We start from the raw sequence: 17,246 nt of genomic DNA, 5'->3' as shown, positions 1-17,246 counted from the left end.
TGAAAGCTTTCCACCAAAGGTCAGGAACAGGGCAGGGATGTCCACTATCACCACTGCTATTCAACATAGTATTAGAAGTCCTAGCCACAGCAATCAGACAACAAAAAGAAATCAAAAGCATCCAAATTGCCAAAGAGGAAGTCAAACTCTCACTGTTTGCAGATGATATGATACTGTCTGTGGAAAACCCAAAAGACTCCACCCCAAAACTGCTAGAACTCATACAGGAATTCAGTAAAGTGGCAGGATATAAAATCAATGCACAGAAATCAGTGGCATTCCTATACACCAACAACAAGACAGAAGAAAGAGAAATTAAGGAGTCGATCCCATTTACAATCACATGCAAAACCATAAGATACCTAGGAATAAATCTAACCAAAGAGGCAAAGAATCTGTACTCAGAAAACTATAAAATACTCATGAAAGAAATTGAGGAAGACACAAAGAAATGGAAAAACGTTCCATGCTCATGGATTGGAAGAACAAACATTGTGAAGATGTCAATGCTACCTAGAGCAATCTACACATTCAATGCAATCCCCATCAAAATACCATCCACTTTTTTCAAAGAAATGGAACAAATAATCCTAAAATTTGTATGGAACCAGAAAAGACCCCAGATAGCTAGAGGAATGTTGAAAAAGAAAAGCAAAGCTGGCGGCATCACAATTCCGGACTTCCAGCTCTATTACAAAGCTGTCATCACCAAGACAGCATGGTACTGGCACAAAAACACACACATTGATCAATGGAACAGAATAGAGAGCCCAGAAATGGACCCTCAACTTTATGGTCAAGTAATCTTCGACAAAGCAGGAAAGAATGTCCAATGGAAAAAAGACAGTCTCTTCAACAAATGGTATTGGAAAAATTGGACAGCCACATGCAGAAAAATGAAACAACCATTTCCTTACACCACACACAAAAATAGACTCCAAATGGTTGAAAGATCTAAATGTGAGACAAGAGTCCATCAAAATCCTAAAGGAGAACACAGGCAGCAACCTATTCGACCTCAGCCACAGCAACTTCATCCTAGACACATCGCCAAAGGCAAGGGAAGCAAGGGCAAACATGAACTATTGGGACTTCATCAAGATAAAAAGCTTTTGCACAGCAAAAGAAACAGTCAACAAAACCAAAAGACAACCGACAGAACGGGAGAAGATATTTGCAAATGACATATCAGATAAAGGGCTATTATCCAAAATCTATAAAGAACTTCTTAAACTCAACACCCAAAGAGCAAATGATCCAATCAAGAAATGGGCAGAAGACATGAACAGACATTTTTCCAAAGAAGACATCCAAATGGCCAGCAGACACATGAAAAAGTGCTCAACATCACACGGCATCAGGGAAATCCAAATCAAAACCTCAATGAGATATCACCTCACACCAGTCAGAATGGCTAAAATTAACAAGTCAGGAAATGACAGATGTTGGTGGGGATGCGGAGAAAGGAGAACCCTCCTACACTGTTGGTGGGAATGCAAGCTGGTGCAGCCACTCTGGAAAACAGTATGGAGGTTCCTCAAAAAGTTGAACATAGAGCTACCATACGACCCAGCAATTGTACTACTGGGTATTTACCCTGAAGATACAAATGTAGGGATCCAAAGGGGTACGTGCACCCCAATGTTTATAGAAGCAGTGTCCACAATAGCCAAAGTAAGGAAAGAGTCAAGATGTCCATCAACAGCTGAATGGATAAAGAAGAAGTGGTATATATATATATATATATATATATATATATATATATATATATACACACATACACATACAATGGAATATTATGCAGCCATCAAAAGGAATGAAATCTTGCCATTTGCAACTACGTGGATGGAGCTGGAGGGTGTTATGCTGAGCAAAATAAGTCAATCAGAGAAAGACATGTATCATATGACCTCACTGATATGAGGAATTCTTAATCTCAGGAAACAAACTGAAGGTTGCTGGAGTGGTGGGGGTGGGAGGGATGGGGTGGCTGGGTGATGGACATTGGGGAGGGTATGTGCTATGGTAAGCGCTGTGAATTGTGTAAGACTGTCGAATCACAGACCTGTACTCTGAAACAAATAATACATTATATGGTAAAAAAAAAAGAAGAAGAAGAAGAAAATAGCAGGAAGGGAAAAATGAAGGGCAGGAAATCAGAGGGGGAGACGAACCATGAGAGATTATGGACTCTGAGAAACAAACTGAGGGTTCTAGGGGGGGGGGGTGGGTTAGCCTGGTGATGGGTATTAAAGAGGGCATGTACTGAATTGAGCACTGGGTCTTATATGCAAACAATGAATCATGGAACACTACATCAAAAGCTAATGATGTAATGTATGGTGATTAACATAACATAATAAAATTTAAAAAATGTCTATGCTGCCTAGAGCAATCTACACTTTCAATGCCATCCTTATCAACATACCACTGGCATGTTTCACAGAGCTGGAACAAACAATCCTAAAATTTGTATGGAACCAGAAAAGACCCTGAATTGCCAAAGGAATGTTGAAAAAGAAGAACAAAGCTGAGGGCATCACGTTGCCTGACTTCATGCTACATTACAAAGCTGTGATCACCAAAACAGCATGATACTGTCACAAACATAGACACACAGATCAATGGAACAGAATAGAGACTCCAGGTCCAGAAATGGACCCTCAACTCTGCAGTCAACTAATCTTCCGGCAAAGCAGGAAAAGAATATCCAACGGAAAAAAACAGTCTCTCTAATAAATGGTGCTGGGAAAATTGGACAGATACAGGCAGAATGAACCTGGACCATTCTCTTACACCATACACAAAGACAAACTCTAAATGGATAAAAGACCTCAATGGGAGACAGGTATCCATCAAAATCCCAGAGGGGTTCATAGGCAGTAACCTGTTCAACATTGGCTACAGCAAATTCTTTCAAGACACGTCTCCAGGGGTGCCTGGGTGGCTCAGTTGGTTAAGCGACTGCCTTTGGCTCAGGTCGTGATCCTAGAGTCCCAGGATCAAGTCCCGCATTGGGCTCCCTGCTCAGCAGGGAGTCTGCTTCTCCCTCTGACCCTACCCCCCCACGTGCTCTCTCTCTCTCTCTCTCTCATTCTCACTCTCTCAAATAAATAAATAAATAAAATCTTAAAAAAAAAAAAAAGATGTCTCCAAAGGCAAGGGAAACAAAAGTAGAATAAACTTTCCCGCCCCTTTGGCGCTATTCTCACCTGGACTGCATATCTTCTGAAAGAAATTGGATCCGAGGCCTGAGGCATGTACATAGCAGAAATGTACCACGTGTCCCTTATGAGACCCTCTTCTCCTTCCCTTGCACGATCTCTGAAGCAACCGCTTCCTGTTACCTTTTGTGTAAATTTTTTCTCTGTACATGTATCAGAGAGTCAGGTCCACCCTGTACTTTACAGACAGGCTGTGCTCAGGCAATTCCTAAGATTTTAAATGTGAGTTACTACGACTTCAATAACCAGAGGCCTTAAGCAGTGATAGATCAGTCAGTGGTCAACGGTTCCTCCTGTGATGGTTTTATTTCTAATAAAGACACCATGCTAAACTCATTACACTGCAATACCTCAGGTTGAGCATAGCCCAAGAGTAATAATGAGAGTAATGGCATGTACTAAGTGCCTCACTTTTTCCAGGCCCTTCTTGGGTGCTTTCTTTTGATCATTACAAACTCCTGGCCAAGTGCATTTCATCTTCCAATGTTACATGGACCTTGAAACTCTCACAGCCTAAGACTTTGTCCAAGAGTGCATCCTTGGCAGGCGGCAGATCTGTTGGCACCCCTGTGCCTTGATGGAAAAGTTCTTACCGTCCTACTGTATCTTCCAACTATCACTTTGAAAGCTATTTGTTTAGCAGGGCCAATAAAATGAACAAAGAACAGAAATCTAGTATATAACCAATTGGGAAATGGTCCAATAACTGGTTAAAACAAGTGCATCCCAGGGCACCTGGGTGGCTCATTTGTTGGACGTCTGCCTTCGGCTCAGGTTGTGATCCCAGGGTCTCGGGATCGAGCCCCGCATCGGACTTCCTGCTCCGCGGGAAGCCTGCTTCTCCCTCTCCCACTCCCCCTGCTAGTGTTCCCTCTCTCACTGTGTCTCTCTCTGTCAAATAAATAAATAAAAATCTTTAAAAAAAATAAAACAAGCGCATCCCAGTGCAAATGAGGTTTCCTCCACGGGCATCTGTAAAACACTGGAATCCACATCTCAGTGTATTTAAGAGTCTCTACTATCATCTGTAGGAATAGGAAGAATATGACTAGACAGGACATGTAACATAAATTTAACCCCACAGACCTCATGTTACATTGGCAAATCATTTTATTTTAAGATGACAACCTCAGAGTAGCTACAGGATTATGTAATCATCAGAGTGATTCTCGTCTTTTCTCCTAGTACATGCCAATGTGATTTTCTCCATCTGGTGCACTCCAGTCAGTATTTTACTTGAGTGTAGGTAATTGCTCTTTTTTAGCCACTTCTGTCTTCTCTTCTAAATGATGAAAGGCACCAATGATGCCTGAAATCAGTAAAGCAATTAAGCGAATAATCAGTAGAAGCAATGCCTGGTTTATATTAAGAACTATTTTGGCTCGAAGACCATATTCTCTGTCAGGTGGAGGGCCACTATCTACACTACCACCGGCTCCCTTCTCTTCACAAGATGGGGGTTTCCAACCTCTCATACAATGACAGTGTTTCTTGTTGTTACACACCCCTCTGAAATTGCATGTCTTGACATCACAGTCAAACCCCATGTCTTGAAAAAAAGTACAATTTTTTCCAAAACAGTATTTTCCTGGGCCACATGTTGCCCCATCCACGACAAGCCCCATTTCTGGCAGATCCGTCCCATGGTGTACATCGTATCCAAAGCATAACTCTTCCTTAATATCACGTACTCTTATATGATGAAACGTAGTGTGGTCACCTCCACCAGGAATTTCTTGGACATCACGACAATGCAGCATTCCACAAAGAACATCATCTTCTTCACATTTCACAGGTTTTCCTCCTCCTCGTATCACCTTCACCCCACAGTTCCCAAATCGGTCACCTATTACATTCAATTTTTCATAGCATACTGGTGCAGCATCTTTTATTTGGTAGCCAAAGAGGGCCTGGCATTGCATATCACGATCACTGCAGTTTCCTCTCACGCAGACAGCCAATGCTGAACATGGGGTTCCATCCTGGGTGTAAACGTCATTAGGACAATTATGAGATTTCCCATCACAGTATTCTGGGAGATCACAAATACCAAGCGTATCTCTGCAAAGCAATCCAGGTTGAGCATATTTACATTTAACACAGCAGGGTCCTCCATTGCAATCACTGCCAAGGGAGAGGATACAGTTGGTCTTGCAACACTTATTCCAAGAACACTGTTTTAAGGAGCCACAGTCACATTCTTCCCCACGATCTACGACCAGGTCACCACAACGAGCAGCTACATAAGGAAAATTGGTGTATGGTGTATTTGGTATACTCAAACAAGGATCCCATATAGTGACCTTGTGATGTATTCTTTCATAAGTACAATTGCTCATCATATCCAATAAATCAGGCTCAGGAGCCATGATGCAGTGCTTTCTTCGAAAGCAAAAACAACCAGGTTTATCATGATTAACGCCCAAATTATGACCTAGGGTATGTGCTGCAACAGCTGCAGCCCAAAATATGTGGTATCTTGCCACATATAGATACGCCACACCCCAGTTGGGGTTGCACGCTCCATTGTATTGGCCATAATATGAGACCCCAGCGACTTTATCTCCTGTAAGAAGCAGTGAAGTGTCATGAGTAATTTCATTATACCAATTCCAGTATTTCCACAAACCAAAATTAGTCATGGTATGTACAATGTCTGGGGATTCCCGTAAATTCATCTTATCTGATCCATTCCATATGCACAAGACACGTATGTAGACATCTAGGAGAGTTGGTTTGTAGATGGTATGTAATATGTTGTTCAAAATCACTACATTCTCTATTATACGTGTGAGATTAGTGTTCAACACAAATAATGAGTTAGCAGCTGTATAGTGGATTTTAAAGTATTTCTTGTGTGGCCACCACAAATACACGGGAGCTGCTCTAGGAGTTTCAGCAAGGATTGCCTCTTCATATTCTTGATTTGTATCTTGCTCTTCAATCTTACACCTTTCAGCCTCTGATGATCTTCTTTCTGACACAAGCAGAGAAACCACATGCTCAAATTTGGAAGAAGTCGCCAGCGGTTTTATTTCATAAGTGAAGTCATCCAACTGCAGCATGCCATGCAGACCCCCGTAGCAGGTGTCCAGTGTACCCATGGAGCCAGGAACCCCTTCCAGGTAGCCGTAGTAGTAGCAGTCTCGAGGGACAAAGGGGTAGTCCTCCTCCATGGCACCCTGATCGTTATCGGTGATAACAGGAAATTGTCTGGGCAGCAGGTTCTTCTTGATTCTCATGTGAATCACATGTCTTTGGCCCCTGAAGTGAATCTTATAGGAGAGCTGGCCTTGTCTCTCAGTTCCACCCACCCTGTGGGACACCTTCCTGGGGATCACAACTTCAGAGGAAGTGAAGCGCCATTCTGGGAGGGCATGGGAGCAGCAAACTGGGGACAGCAGTAGCCAGAGCAGAGGCAGCCTGAGATCACCTGTCAAATGGGCCCGGGCCCAGGCAGGCCCCATGAGTGAAGGAGCCTGTGATGCCAGAAGATGCAGTCGGGTGGGAGGTAGGTAAGATGACCCCCCAAACGGCAACTTTTCTAGCAGGGCAGTCCTGAGGAGAGCAGAAAGGGACTGGGGGCACAGCCTCCCCAGAGAGGGGGTGGGGAGCTATTATGTAATAATGGTGTGCTCATCAGGGGAGCTGTGCTTAGTGAGCTGGGTGTCCTGCCCAAGGGACCTAGAGAAGGGAAAAAAAAATGGGAGGGATTGGAAACAGTAGTGTGTATACCTGGGCTGAAAGTCCCATGGTCTCTTGGAGAAGTCGCAGGGGAAGAGTAAGTGCATTTGGTGGCATTTTCAGTGAGGGAAGAACTTTTCTTTCTCAAACTTAAATGGCATAAAGGATCAACAGGTAATTAAAACAGAGGATGGAAAGGAAACGGAAGCTTCTTCAAAGAGTTCTGAGGAGAGAATTAGATTCTCTCATACTTTACAACAACTGAGTGCACTTGGGATGATTGGTGAGAAGAAAGTAAATAGAGGTCATGAGTGGAACAATTAGTGTCTGTAACAATAGTTTCTTTTTTTTTTTTTTAGCCAAATTATGAAAAGAGCCAAGATGTCCATGAACAGATGAACGGATAAAGAAGATGTGATATGTCCCAGCATTTCTGGCCCTAGGAAATTACCCACAAAGACTAGTATATGAATGTCCAGAGCAGTGGGACACATGAATTTATTCCACAAACTGGGAATAAACAACCAGCATTTAACAGATAAATGAATAAACAAACTGGCATATTCATCCAGTGGAATAATCCCTCTTAAATCAGAACTAACTTTTGATCCATGTAAGAACATGGATTTATCTTACAGGTATGATGATGACAGAAAGAATCATACCAAAGGAAGTTAATATAGGATTTAATTTGAATCAATTCTGGAATAGCCTAGAATAGGCTTAATTTATGAGATTATAATTTTTTAAGATTTTTTATTTATTTTTTGAGCGACAGAGAGAGCAGAGCATGCGGGGCCAGAGGGAGAAGAAGAAGACGACTCTCTGCTGAGCAGGAAGCCAGACTCGGGGCTTGATCCCAGTACCCTGGGACCATGACCTGAGCCAAAGGCAGATGCTTAATAGACTGAGTCACCCAGGCACCCCTGAGACTAGAACTTAAATCAGTAGTTTCCTGCTTTGGCAATGGAGGAATCGAGGGAAATTTCCCCAGTGACAGGAAACTTGTATATCTTGATGGGGGTGTGCTGTGAATTGAATGTTTGTGTCCCTGCAAAATGCATGGATTGAAATCCTAAACCCCAGCATGATGGTAGTAGGAGGTGGGGCCAGTGGAAGGTGATTAGGTCATGAGGTTGGAGCCCTTAGGAATGGGATTTCAGCCCTCAGGAACAGCACTTTCCTGTTTTTATAAAAGAGGCCCCAGAGAGATCTCTCACCTCTTCTGCACATGGCTTTACAGCAAGAGGAACCATCTATGAAGCAAGAAGTGCCCTCACAAGACAATGAATCTGCTGGTGACTTGATTTTGGACTTCCTATCTCCACAACTGTGAGAAAGAAGCCACCCAGTCTTTAGTATTTTGTTATAGTGGCCAAAAGAAGCTAAAATGGTGGTGTTTATGAATCAAAGCTCATCAGGGTCCACCTTAAAATCTACTTATTTTATTGTATGCTAAGTATACCTCAAAAAAGTTCTTATTTTTTATTGAGGAATAATTGACATAAAATATTACATTAGTTTCAGGTGTACAGCACAATGACTTGACAATTTTATACATTGCAAAATTGTCACCACAATAAGCCTAGTTACCCTCTGTCACTTTCCAAAGTTAATTCAATATTATTGACTATATTGCTCATGCTGCACATTACATCCCCATGATTTACTTTATAATGGATGCTTGTACTTCTTAATCCTCTTCATCCATTTTGCCTTGCCCCCCAAACCCCTGCCCTTTTGCAACAACTAATCTGTTTTCTGTATCTAGGAGTCTGGGTTTTGTTTTCTTTTGCTTGTTTGTTTGTTTTGAGATTCCACATGTAAGTGTAATCATGCAGAATTTGTCTCTGTCTGACTTACTTCACTTAGCCTCAATGTCTATCCATGCTGTTGCAAAATTTCATTGTTTTTTATGGCTGAGTAGTATTCCATTTTATACACATGTCACATGTTCCCTATCCATTCATCCATAGATGGACTTTGGAGTTGTTTTCATATCTTGGCTATTGTAAACAATGCTGCAACAAACATAAGGGTGCACATATTTTTTCAAAGTGTGATTTTGTTTTCTTTGGATGAACACCAAGAAGTGGAATTACTGGTCATATGATAGCTCTATTTTTAATTTCTTAAAAAGATTTTATTTATTTATTTATTTATTTGAGAGAGAGTGCTCAAGTGGGTGGAGGGTGAGGGAGAGAATCTCCAGCAGACTCCATGCTGACTGCAGAACCTGGTGTGGGGCTTGATCTCATGACCCTCAGATCATGACCTGAGCCAATACCAGGAGTCAGTCACTCTGAGTGAGCCACCCAGGTGCCCCAGTATTTTTAATTTTTGAGGAACCTCCACACTGTTTTCCATAATGGCCATATCAATTTATATTCCCACCTACAGTGTGCAAGAGTTCCCTTTTCTCCACATACTTGTCAACACCTATTATTTGTTATCTTTTTCATAATAACTAGTATGACAGGTGTAAGGTGTTATCTCATTGTGGTTTTGATTTGCATTTTCCCGATGTTTAGTGATGTTGAGCATTTTTTCATGTGCCTGTAGGCCACCTGCATGTCTTCTTTAAAAAAATGTCTATTCACATCCTTTGCCTATTTTTTAGTGATTGTTTGTTTGTTCTGTATATATTTTGGATTTTAACCCCTTAGTGGATATATGATTTGCAAATATCTTTTTTCATTCTGTAATTTGTCTTTTCATTTTTTGATGGTCTTCTTTCCTGTACAGAAGCTGTTTAATTTGAAATATTCCCATATGTTTAATTTTGCTTTTGTTTCCCTTGCCTTTGGAGTCACAGAAAAAAAATTGCTAAGACCAACGTCAAGGAGCTTACCACCTATGTTTTTTTCTAGCACTTTATGATTTCAAGTCTTACATTCAAGTCTTTAATCTATTTTGAGTTGATTTTTTGAAAATAGTATTTATTTATTTATTTGACAGAGACAGAAAGAGAGAGCACAAGCAGGTGGAATGGCAGGCAGAGGGAGAGGGAGAAGCAGGCTCCCCACTGAGGAAGGAGCCCAGTGCAGGGCTTGATCCCAGGACCCTGGGATCATGCTGTGAGCCAAAGGTAGCTGCTTAACAGACTGAGCCTACGAGCCACCCAGGGCCCCCTGATATTTTTTTTTTTTTTTTTTGAGAGAGAGATAGAACATGAATGGGAGGGAGAGAAGTGGAAGGAGAGAAGGAATGTTTTTCCTTGAAGATTTTATTTATTTATTTATTTATTTTTGAGAGAGAGAGCACATGGGTGTGAGGCAGGGGAGGGGCAGAGGGAAAGGAAAAGAGTCTCAAGCGGACTCCCCACTGAGCCGTAAGCCCAATATGGGGCTTGATCTCATGACCGAGATCACGACCTGAGCTGAAATCAAGAGTGGGACCCTTAATCAACTGAGACCCCAGGCACCCCTATTTTGAGTTGATTTTTATATGCTGTGTAAGATAGTGGTCCAATTTCATGGTTTTGAATGTAGCTATCCAGTTTTCTCAACACCATTTACTGAAGAGGTTGTTCTTTCTCTATTGTACATTCTTGCCACCTTTGTCATAAATTAATTCACCATATATGCATGGGTTTACTTCTGGGCTCTATTCTGTTCCATTGCTCTATGTGTCTATTTTTATGCCAATACCACACTACTTTATTACTATAACTTTGTAATATAGTTTGAAATCCGGGGACGTGATACCTCTGGCTTTGTCTCTCTCAAGATTGTTTTGGCTATTCGGGGTCTTTTGTGATTCCATAGAAATTTGATATTATTTGTTCAAGTTATGTGAAAAATGTCATTAAAATTTTGATACGGATTGCATTGAAACTGTAGATTGCTTTGGGTAGTATGGACTTTTTAATAATATTGATTCTTCCAATCCATGGGCACAGAATATCTTTCCAATTATTTGTATCTTCGATTTTTTTTCATCAGTGTTTTATGCTTTTAAGAAAACAGACCTTTCATCTCCTTGGTTAGATTTATTCCTAGGTATTCTATTCTTTTTTTAATTTATTTTTTATTATGTTCAGTTAGCCAACATATAGTACATCATTAGTTTTTTATGTAGTATTCAATGATTCAATAGCTGCATATAACACCCAGTGCTCATCACAATACATGCTCTCCTTAATACCCATCACCTGGCTACCCCATCCACCCCACTCCCTTCTGAAACCCTCCGTTTGTTTCCCAGAACTGAGAGTTTCTCATGGTTTGTCTCCCTCTCTGATTCCCACCCCCTTCAGTTTTCCCTCCCTTCCCCTATGGTCTTCTGTGCTATTCCTTATGTTCCACATATGTTCCACATCTGAGTGAAACCATATGATAATTGACTTATTTCACATAGCATAATCCCCTCCAGTTCCATCCATGTCGATGCAAATGGTGGGTATTCATCCTTTCTGGTGGCTGAGTAATATTCCACTGTATATATGGACCACATCTTCTTTATCCATTCGTCTGTTGAAGGGCATCTCAGCTCCTTCCACAATTTGGTTATTGTGGACATTGCTGCTATGAACATTAGGGTGCATGTGCCCTTCTTTCACTACATCTGTATCTTTGGGGTAAATACCTAGGAGTGCAATTGCTGGGTTATAGGGTAGCTCTATTTTTAACATCTTGAGGCACCCCCATACTGTTTTTCAAAGTGGCTGTACCAACTTGCATTCCCACCAGCAGTGTAAGAGGGTTTCCCTTTCTCCACAGCCTTGCCAACATTTGTTGTTTCCTGCCTTATTAATTTTTGCCATTCGAACTGGTGTAAGGTGGTATCTCACTGTGGTTTTGATTTGAATTTCCCTGATGGCTAGAGATGTTGAACATTTTTTCATGTGTCTGTTAGCCATTTGTACGTCTTCTTTGGAGAAACATCTGTTTATGTCTTCTGCCCCTTCTCTGACTAGATTATTTGCTTTTTGGGTGTTGAGTTTGAGAATCACTTTATAGATCTTAGATACCAGCCCTTTATCTGTATGTCATTTGCAAATATCTTCTCCCATTCCGTGGGTTGCCTCTTAGTTTTGTGAACTGTTTCTTTTGCTGTGCAGAAGCTTTTTATCTTTTTTTTTTAAAGATTTTATTTATTTATTTGACAGAGAGAGCCACAGCGAGAGAGCGAACACAAGCAGGGGGAGTGGGAGAGGGAGAAGCAGGCTTCCTGGGGAGCAGAGAGCCTGATGCGGGGTTCAATCCCAGGACTCTGGGATCATGACCGGAGCCAAAGGCAGACGCTTAACAACTGAGCCACCCAGGCGCCCCCAGAAGCTTTTTATCTTGATGAAGTCCCAAAAGTTCATTTTGCTTTTGTTTCCCTTGCCTTTGGAGACGTGTCTTGAAAGAATTTCCTGTGGCCGATGTCGAAGAGGTTACTGCCTATGATCCCCTCTGGGATTTTGATGGATTCCTGTCTCCCATTGAGGTCTTTCATCCATTTTGAGTTTATCTTTGTGTATGGTGTAAGAGAATGGTCCAGGTTCATTCTTCTGTATGTAGCTGTCCAATTTTCCCAGCACCATTTATTGGAGAGACTTTTTTCCACTGAATATTCTTTTCCTGCTTTGTCAAAGATTAGTTGACTGTAGAGTTGAGGGTCCATTTCTGGAGTCTCTATTCTGTTCCATTGATATGTGTGTCTATGTTTGTGCCAGTACCATGCTGTCTTGCTGATCACAGCTTTGTAATACAGCTTGAAGTGAGGCATTGGTTTCTTTTTCAACATTCCTTTGGCAATTCAGGGTCTTTTCTGGTTCCATACAAATTTTAGGATTGTTTGTTCCAGCTCTATGAAAAATGTCAAAGCCTTTTGATAGGGATTGCATGGAATAGATTGCTCTGGGCAGCATAGACATTTTAACAATGTTTATTCTTCCACTTCATGAACGTTTTTCCATCTCTTTGTGTCTTCCTCAATTTCTTTCACAAGTGTTCTGTAGTATTTAGAGTACAGATCCTTTACCTCTTTGGTAGGTTTATTCCTAGGTATCTTATGGTTTTTGGTGCAATTGTAAATGGAATCAATTCTAATCTCTCTTTCTTCAGTCACATTGTGTATAGAAATTCAACTGATTTCTGTGCATTGATTTTGTATCCTGGCACGTTGCTGAATTGCTGTATGAGTTCTAGAAATTTTGGGGTGGAGTCTTTTGGGTTTTCCACATAAAGTATCTTGTCATCTGTGAAGAGAGAGACTTTGACTTCTTCTTGCTGATTCAGATGGCTTTTACTTCTTTTTGTTATCTGACTGCTGATGATAGGACTTCTAGTACTATGTTGAACAATAGTGGCGAGATTGGGCATCATTGTCGTGTTCCTGATCTTAAGGGAAAAGCTCTCAGCTTTTCCCCATTGAGAATAATATTTGTTGTGGGCTTTTCATAGATGATTTTTATGAAATTGAGGACTGTTCCCTCTATCCCTACACTCTGAAGATTCAGTTTTAATCAGGAAAGGATGCTATATTTTATCAAATGCTTTTTCTGCATCAGTTGAGAGGACCACGTGGTTCTTGTCTCTTCTTTTATTAATGTGTTCTATCACACTGATTGATTTGTGAAGTTGAACCACCCTTGCATCCCAGGAATAAATCCCACCTGGTTGTGATGGATAATCCTTTTAATGTACTGTTGGATTCTACATCCTAGGATCTTGTTAAGAATTTTGGCATCCATATTCATCGGGGATATTGGTCTGAAATTCTCCTCTTTGATGGGGTCTTTGCCTGGTTTTGGGACCAAGGTAATGCTGGCCTCATAGAACGGGTTTGGAAGTTCCCCTCCTGTTTCTATTTTTTGAAACAGCTTCAGGAGAATAGGTATTATTTCTTCTTTAAATGTTTAGCAGAATTCCCCAGGGAATCCATCAGGCCCTGGACTCTTGTTTTTTGGGAGGTTTTTGATCACTGCTTCAATTTCATTATTGGTTATTGGTCTCTTCAAATTGTCAATTTCTTCCTGTTTCAGTCGTGGTAGTTTATAGGTCCAGGAAGGCATCCATTTACTCTACATCGCTTTATTTATTGGCATATAGTTGCTGATAATAATTTCTAATAATTATTTTTATTTCCTTGGTGTTAGTTGTGATCTCTCCCCCCTTTCATTCATAATTTTATTAATTTGGGTCCTTTCTATTTTCTTTTGAATAAGTCTGGCCAATGGCTTATTGATCTTATTAATTCTTTCAAAGAAGCAGCTTCTAGTTTCATTGATCTACTCTACTGTATTTCTAGCTTCTAATTCATTGATCTCTGCTCTAATCCTTATTATTTCTCTTCTCCTTCTTGGTTTAGGTTTTATTTGTTGTTCTTTCTCCAGTTCCTTTAGTTGTAAGGTTAGCTTGTGTATTTGGGATTTTTCTACTTTTTTGAAAGAGGCTTGGATGGCTTTGTATTTCCCTCTTAGGACTCCCTTGCAGTATCCCATAGGTTTTGGACTGATGTGTTTTCATTCTCAATGGTTTCAATGAATTGTTTAAGTTCTTCTTTAATTACCCAATCATTCTTTAGCAGGATGCTCTTTAAGTCCCCAGTGTTTGAATTCCTTCCAAACTTTTTCTTGTGATTGAGTTCCAGTTTCAAAGCATTGTGGTCTGAAAATATGCAGGGAATAATTTCAATCTTTTGGTATTGGTTGACACCTGATTTGTGACCCAGTATGTGGAGAAAGTTCCATGTGCACTTGAGAAGAACAAGTATTCTGTTGTTTTAGGGTGGAATGTTCTACATATATCTATGACGTCCATCTGGTCCACTGTTTCATTCAAAGCTCTCATTTCTTTGTTGATCTATAGTTAGATGACCTATTGCTGAGAGTGTAGTGTTGAGGTCTCCTATTATTAAAGTATTATTATCAATATTTTTCTTTATTTTGGTTAACAGTTGGCTTATGTAGTTGGCTGCTCCCATGTGGGGGGCATAGATATTTACAATTGTTAGATCTTCTTGTTGGATAGATCCTTTAAGAATGATATAGTGTCCATCTGTGTCTCTTACTACAGTCTTTAGCTTAAAATCTAATTTGTCTGACATGAGAATTGCTACCCCAGCTTTCTTTTGAGGTCCACTGGCATGAAATATGGTTCTCCATCCCCTCACTTTCAATCTGGAGGGATTTTGGTTCAAAATGAGTCTCTTGTAGACAGCATATGGATGGGTCCTGTCTTTTTACCCAATCTGCAACCCTGTGCCATTTCATGGGAGCATTTAGGCTGTTCATGTTGAGAGTGATTATTGAAAGATATGATTTTATTGCCATCATGTTGCCTGTGAAGTCCTTGTTTCTATAGATTGTCTCTATAAATTCTGTTCTATATCCCTCTTGGGGTCTTTCTCCTTTTCTAGAACCCCCCTTAATATTTCTTGCAGGGCTGGCTTGGTGGTCACATATTCTTTCAGTTTCTGCCGGTCTTGGAAGCTCCTTTTCTCTCCATCCATTCTGAATGATAGCCTTCCTAGATAAAGTATTCTTGGCTGCATGTTCTTCTCATTTAGTATCCTGAATAGGTCTTGCCAGGCTTTTCTGGCTTGCCAGGTCTCTGGGGACAGGTCTGATGTTATTCTGATGTTCCTCCCTCTGTCAACATAAGAAATCTCTCCCCTCTAGATGCTTTCAGGATTCTTTCCTTGGATTTAAGATTTGCAAGTTTTACTATTATATGTCGAAGCGTTGATCTGTTCTCTTTGATCTTGGGAGGCATTCTCTCTGCCTCTTGGACATGAATGCTTGTTTCCTTCCCCAGATTAGGTAAGTTCTCAGCTATGATTTGCTCAAATATATCTTCTAGACCTCTCTCTCTCTCCACCCCCTCAGGGATCCCTATATTTCTGGCATTGGAACATTTCATGGTGTCATTAATCTCTCTCATTCTGATCTTGTGGGCTTTAATCTGTTTTTCCCAGACCTCCTTGGTTTCCTTCTTTTCTATCATCTTATCTTCTAGCTCACTAATTCATTCTTCTGCCTCATTTACCCTGGCAATCAGAGTATCCAGTTGAGACTACATTTCATTCATAGCATTTTTTAAGTTCAGCCTAACTAGATCTCATTTCTGCCCTTAGGGATTCTATATTGTCACTAATATTTTTCTCAAGTCTAGATATCAACTTCATAATTGTTACTCTGAAGTCTATTTCTGACATCTTGCTTATATCCATATCCATTAGGTCTGTGGCAGAGGCCACAGTCTCTGATATTTTTTTCTTTGTTGGGGGTTCCTCCTCTTAGTCATTCTGTTGGGTGGGTGGTTGAGTGAATGTACAGAGTCCAAAGTATTAACCATGACCCAAGCAAGATGCACCTGTTTTATAGGGACCCTAGGGTTGTCGTCCTCTTGTTTTTCCAGCCTGTCTTCTGGGGGAGGGGCCTGCCGTACTGTTATTCAGGCAATACTGCTTGGGCAGAGTTGCCCTGTCCCCTTTGGGGGGGCGGGTGCTCAGTGAAAACCGTTTTTTTGTGCTTTTGTTCTCTTGCAGCTTTCCCTGATGGCTTTTCTGGGTCCCTTCCGAGAGTCAGCAGAAGTGACCAAATCTAAACCTGTCTCAGAACAGAGAAATTACAGTTTGCTTTTCACTGAGCTCTCCAGGACTCCCTTTCTGTCTGCGCTGCTAAAAACTGCAGCCTCCCTGGGTCAACCCCAGGGCTGGCACGTCTCTGCCATTTGTGCTTCTAAAACCACCAGCCTCCCCTGGTTCACGCGCAAGCTTCCTCAGATCCTGGATCCTGTCTGGGGGCTGGACTAAAGTCCTCTCCCCACTGCTACCAGTCTGCGATTCTGTGCCAGGTTCCCAGCATGGGACACTTTTGCACTCCGGTGTTATCTTACCTAGCTTATGGCGGCTCCCTCCCCCTTCTGTTTATCTTCCAATATCTGCCCATAGAATCACAGCCCCGCACTTCATACCTTGGAACAGGTGGTGTTTTTCTGCTTGTAGAGATCCAAATATATATTCTTACATCTCAGGCTGATTTTGTGGGTGTTCAGAATGGTTTGGTAGATATCCAACTAAATTCAGGGGACCATTTGAAATAGGGTCCCCTACTCCTCCGCCATCTTCCCAGTGCCCCCCTCATTGATCTTTTTTTGTCTCTATTTCATTTATTTTTGTTCCTTCCAAGTTTTTATTTAAATTTCAGTAAGTTAACATACAGTATAATATTAGTTTCAGGTGTAGGATTTAGTGATACATCACTTACATACAACACCCAGTGCTCATTACAAGTGCCCTCCTTAATATTCATCCCATTTAACCCATCCCTCTGCTCACCTCATCTCCAGCAACACAGTTTGTTCTCAATAGTTAAGAGTCCGTTTATGGTTTGCCTTTCTCTTT

General features: G+C 41.1%; 1 protein-coding gene across 1 annotated transcript; it reads right to left on the bottom strand.

Annotated features, from left to right (window-relative positions):
- Positions 1 to 4,456: 4,456 nt before the first annotated feature.
- On the bottom strand, positions 4,457 to 6,691 carry LOC114224193 (disintegrin and metalloproteinase domain-containing protein 20-like). Its single transcript, XM_088025160.1, has 2 exons — positions 4,921 to 6,691; positions 4,457 to 4,545 (listed from the first exon to the last, which is right to left on the bottom strand). Exons 1-2 carry the CDS (start codon positions 6,689 to 6,691, stop codon positions 4,457 to 4,459), a joined length of 1,860 nt encoding a protein of 619 aa, XP_087881286.1.
- Positions 6,692 to 17,246: the final 10,555 nt, after the last annotated feature.

The sequence above is a fragment of the Eumetopias jubatus genome, unplaced genomic scaffold, assembly GCF_037043125.1.
Source record: "Eumetopias jubatus isolate StellerSeaLion01/CBP00866 unplaced genomic scaffold, mEumJub1_p1.0 scaffold_7, whole genome shotgun sequence".
Taxonomy (NCBI): domain Eukaryota; kingdom Metazoa; phylum Chordata; class Mammalia; order Carnivora; family Otariidae; genus Eumetopias; species Eumetopias jubatus.
Note: the sequence above shows the minus strand (reverse complement) of the source record. Positions and strands in the feature narration are given on the sequence as shown.

What these genes read in the sequence shown, in the direction of transcription:
- LOC114224193 (XM_088025160.1), bottom strand. Translation starts at nt 6,691, where the DNA reads ATGGGGCCTGCCTGGGCCCGGGCCCATTTGACAGGTGATCTCAGGCTG. An exon ending in CCACACTACGTTTCATCATA is followed by an intron (nt 4,546 to 4,920) that starts TAAGAGTACGTG and finishes GCTTAATTGCTT; the next exon opens with TACTGATTTCAGGCATCATT.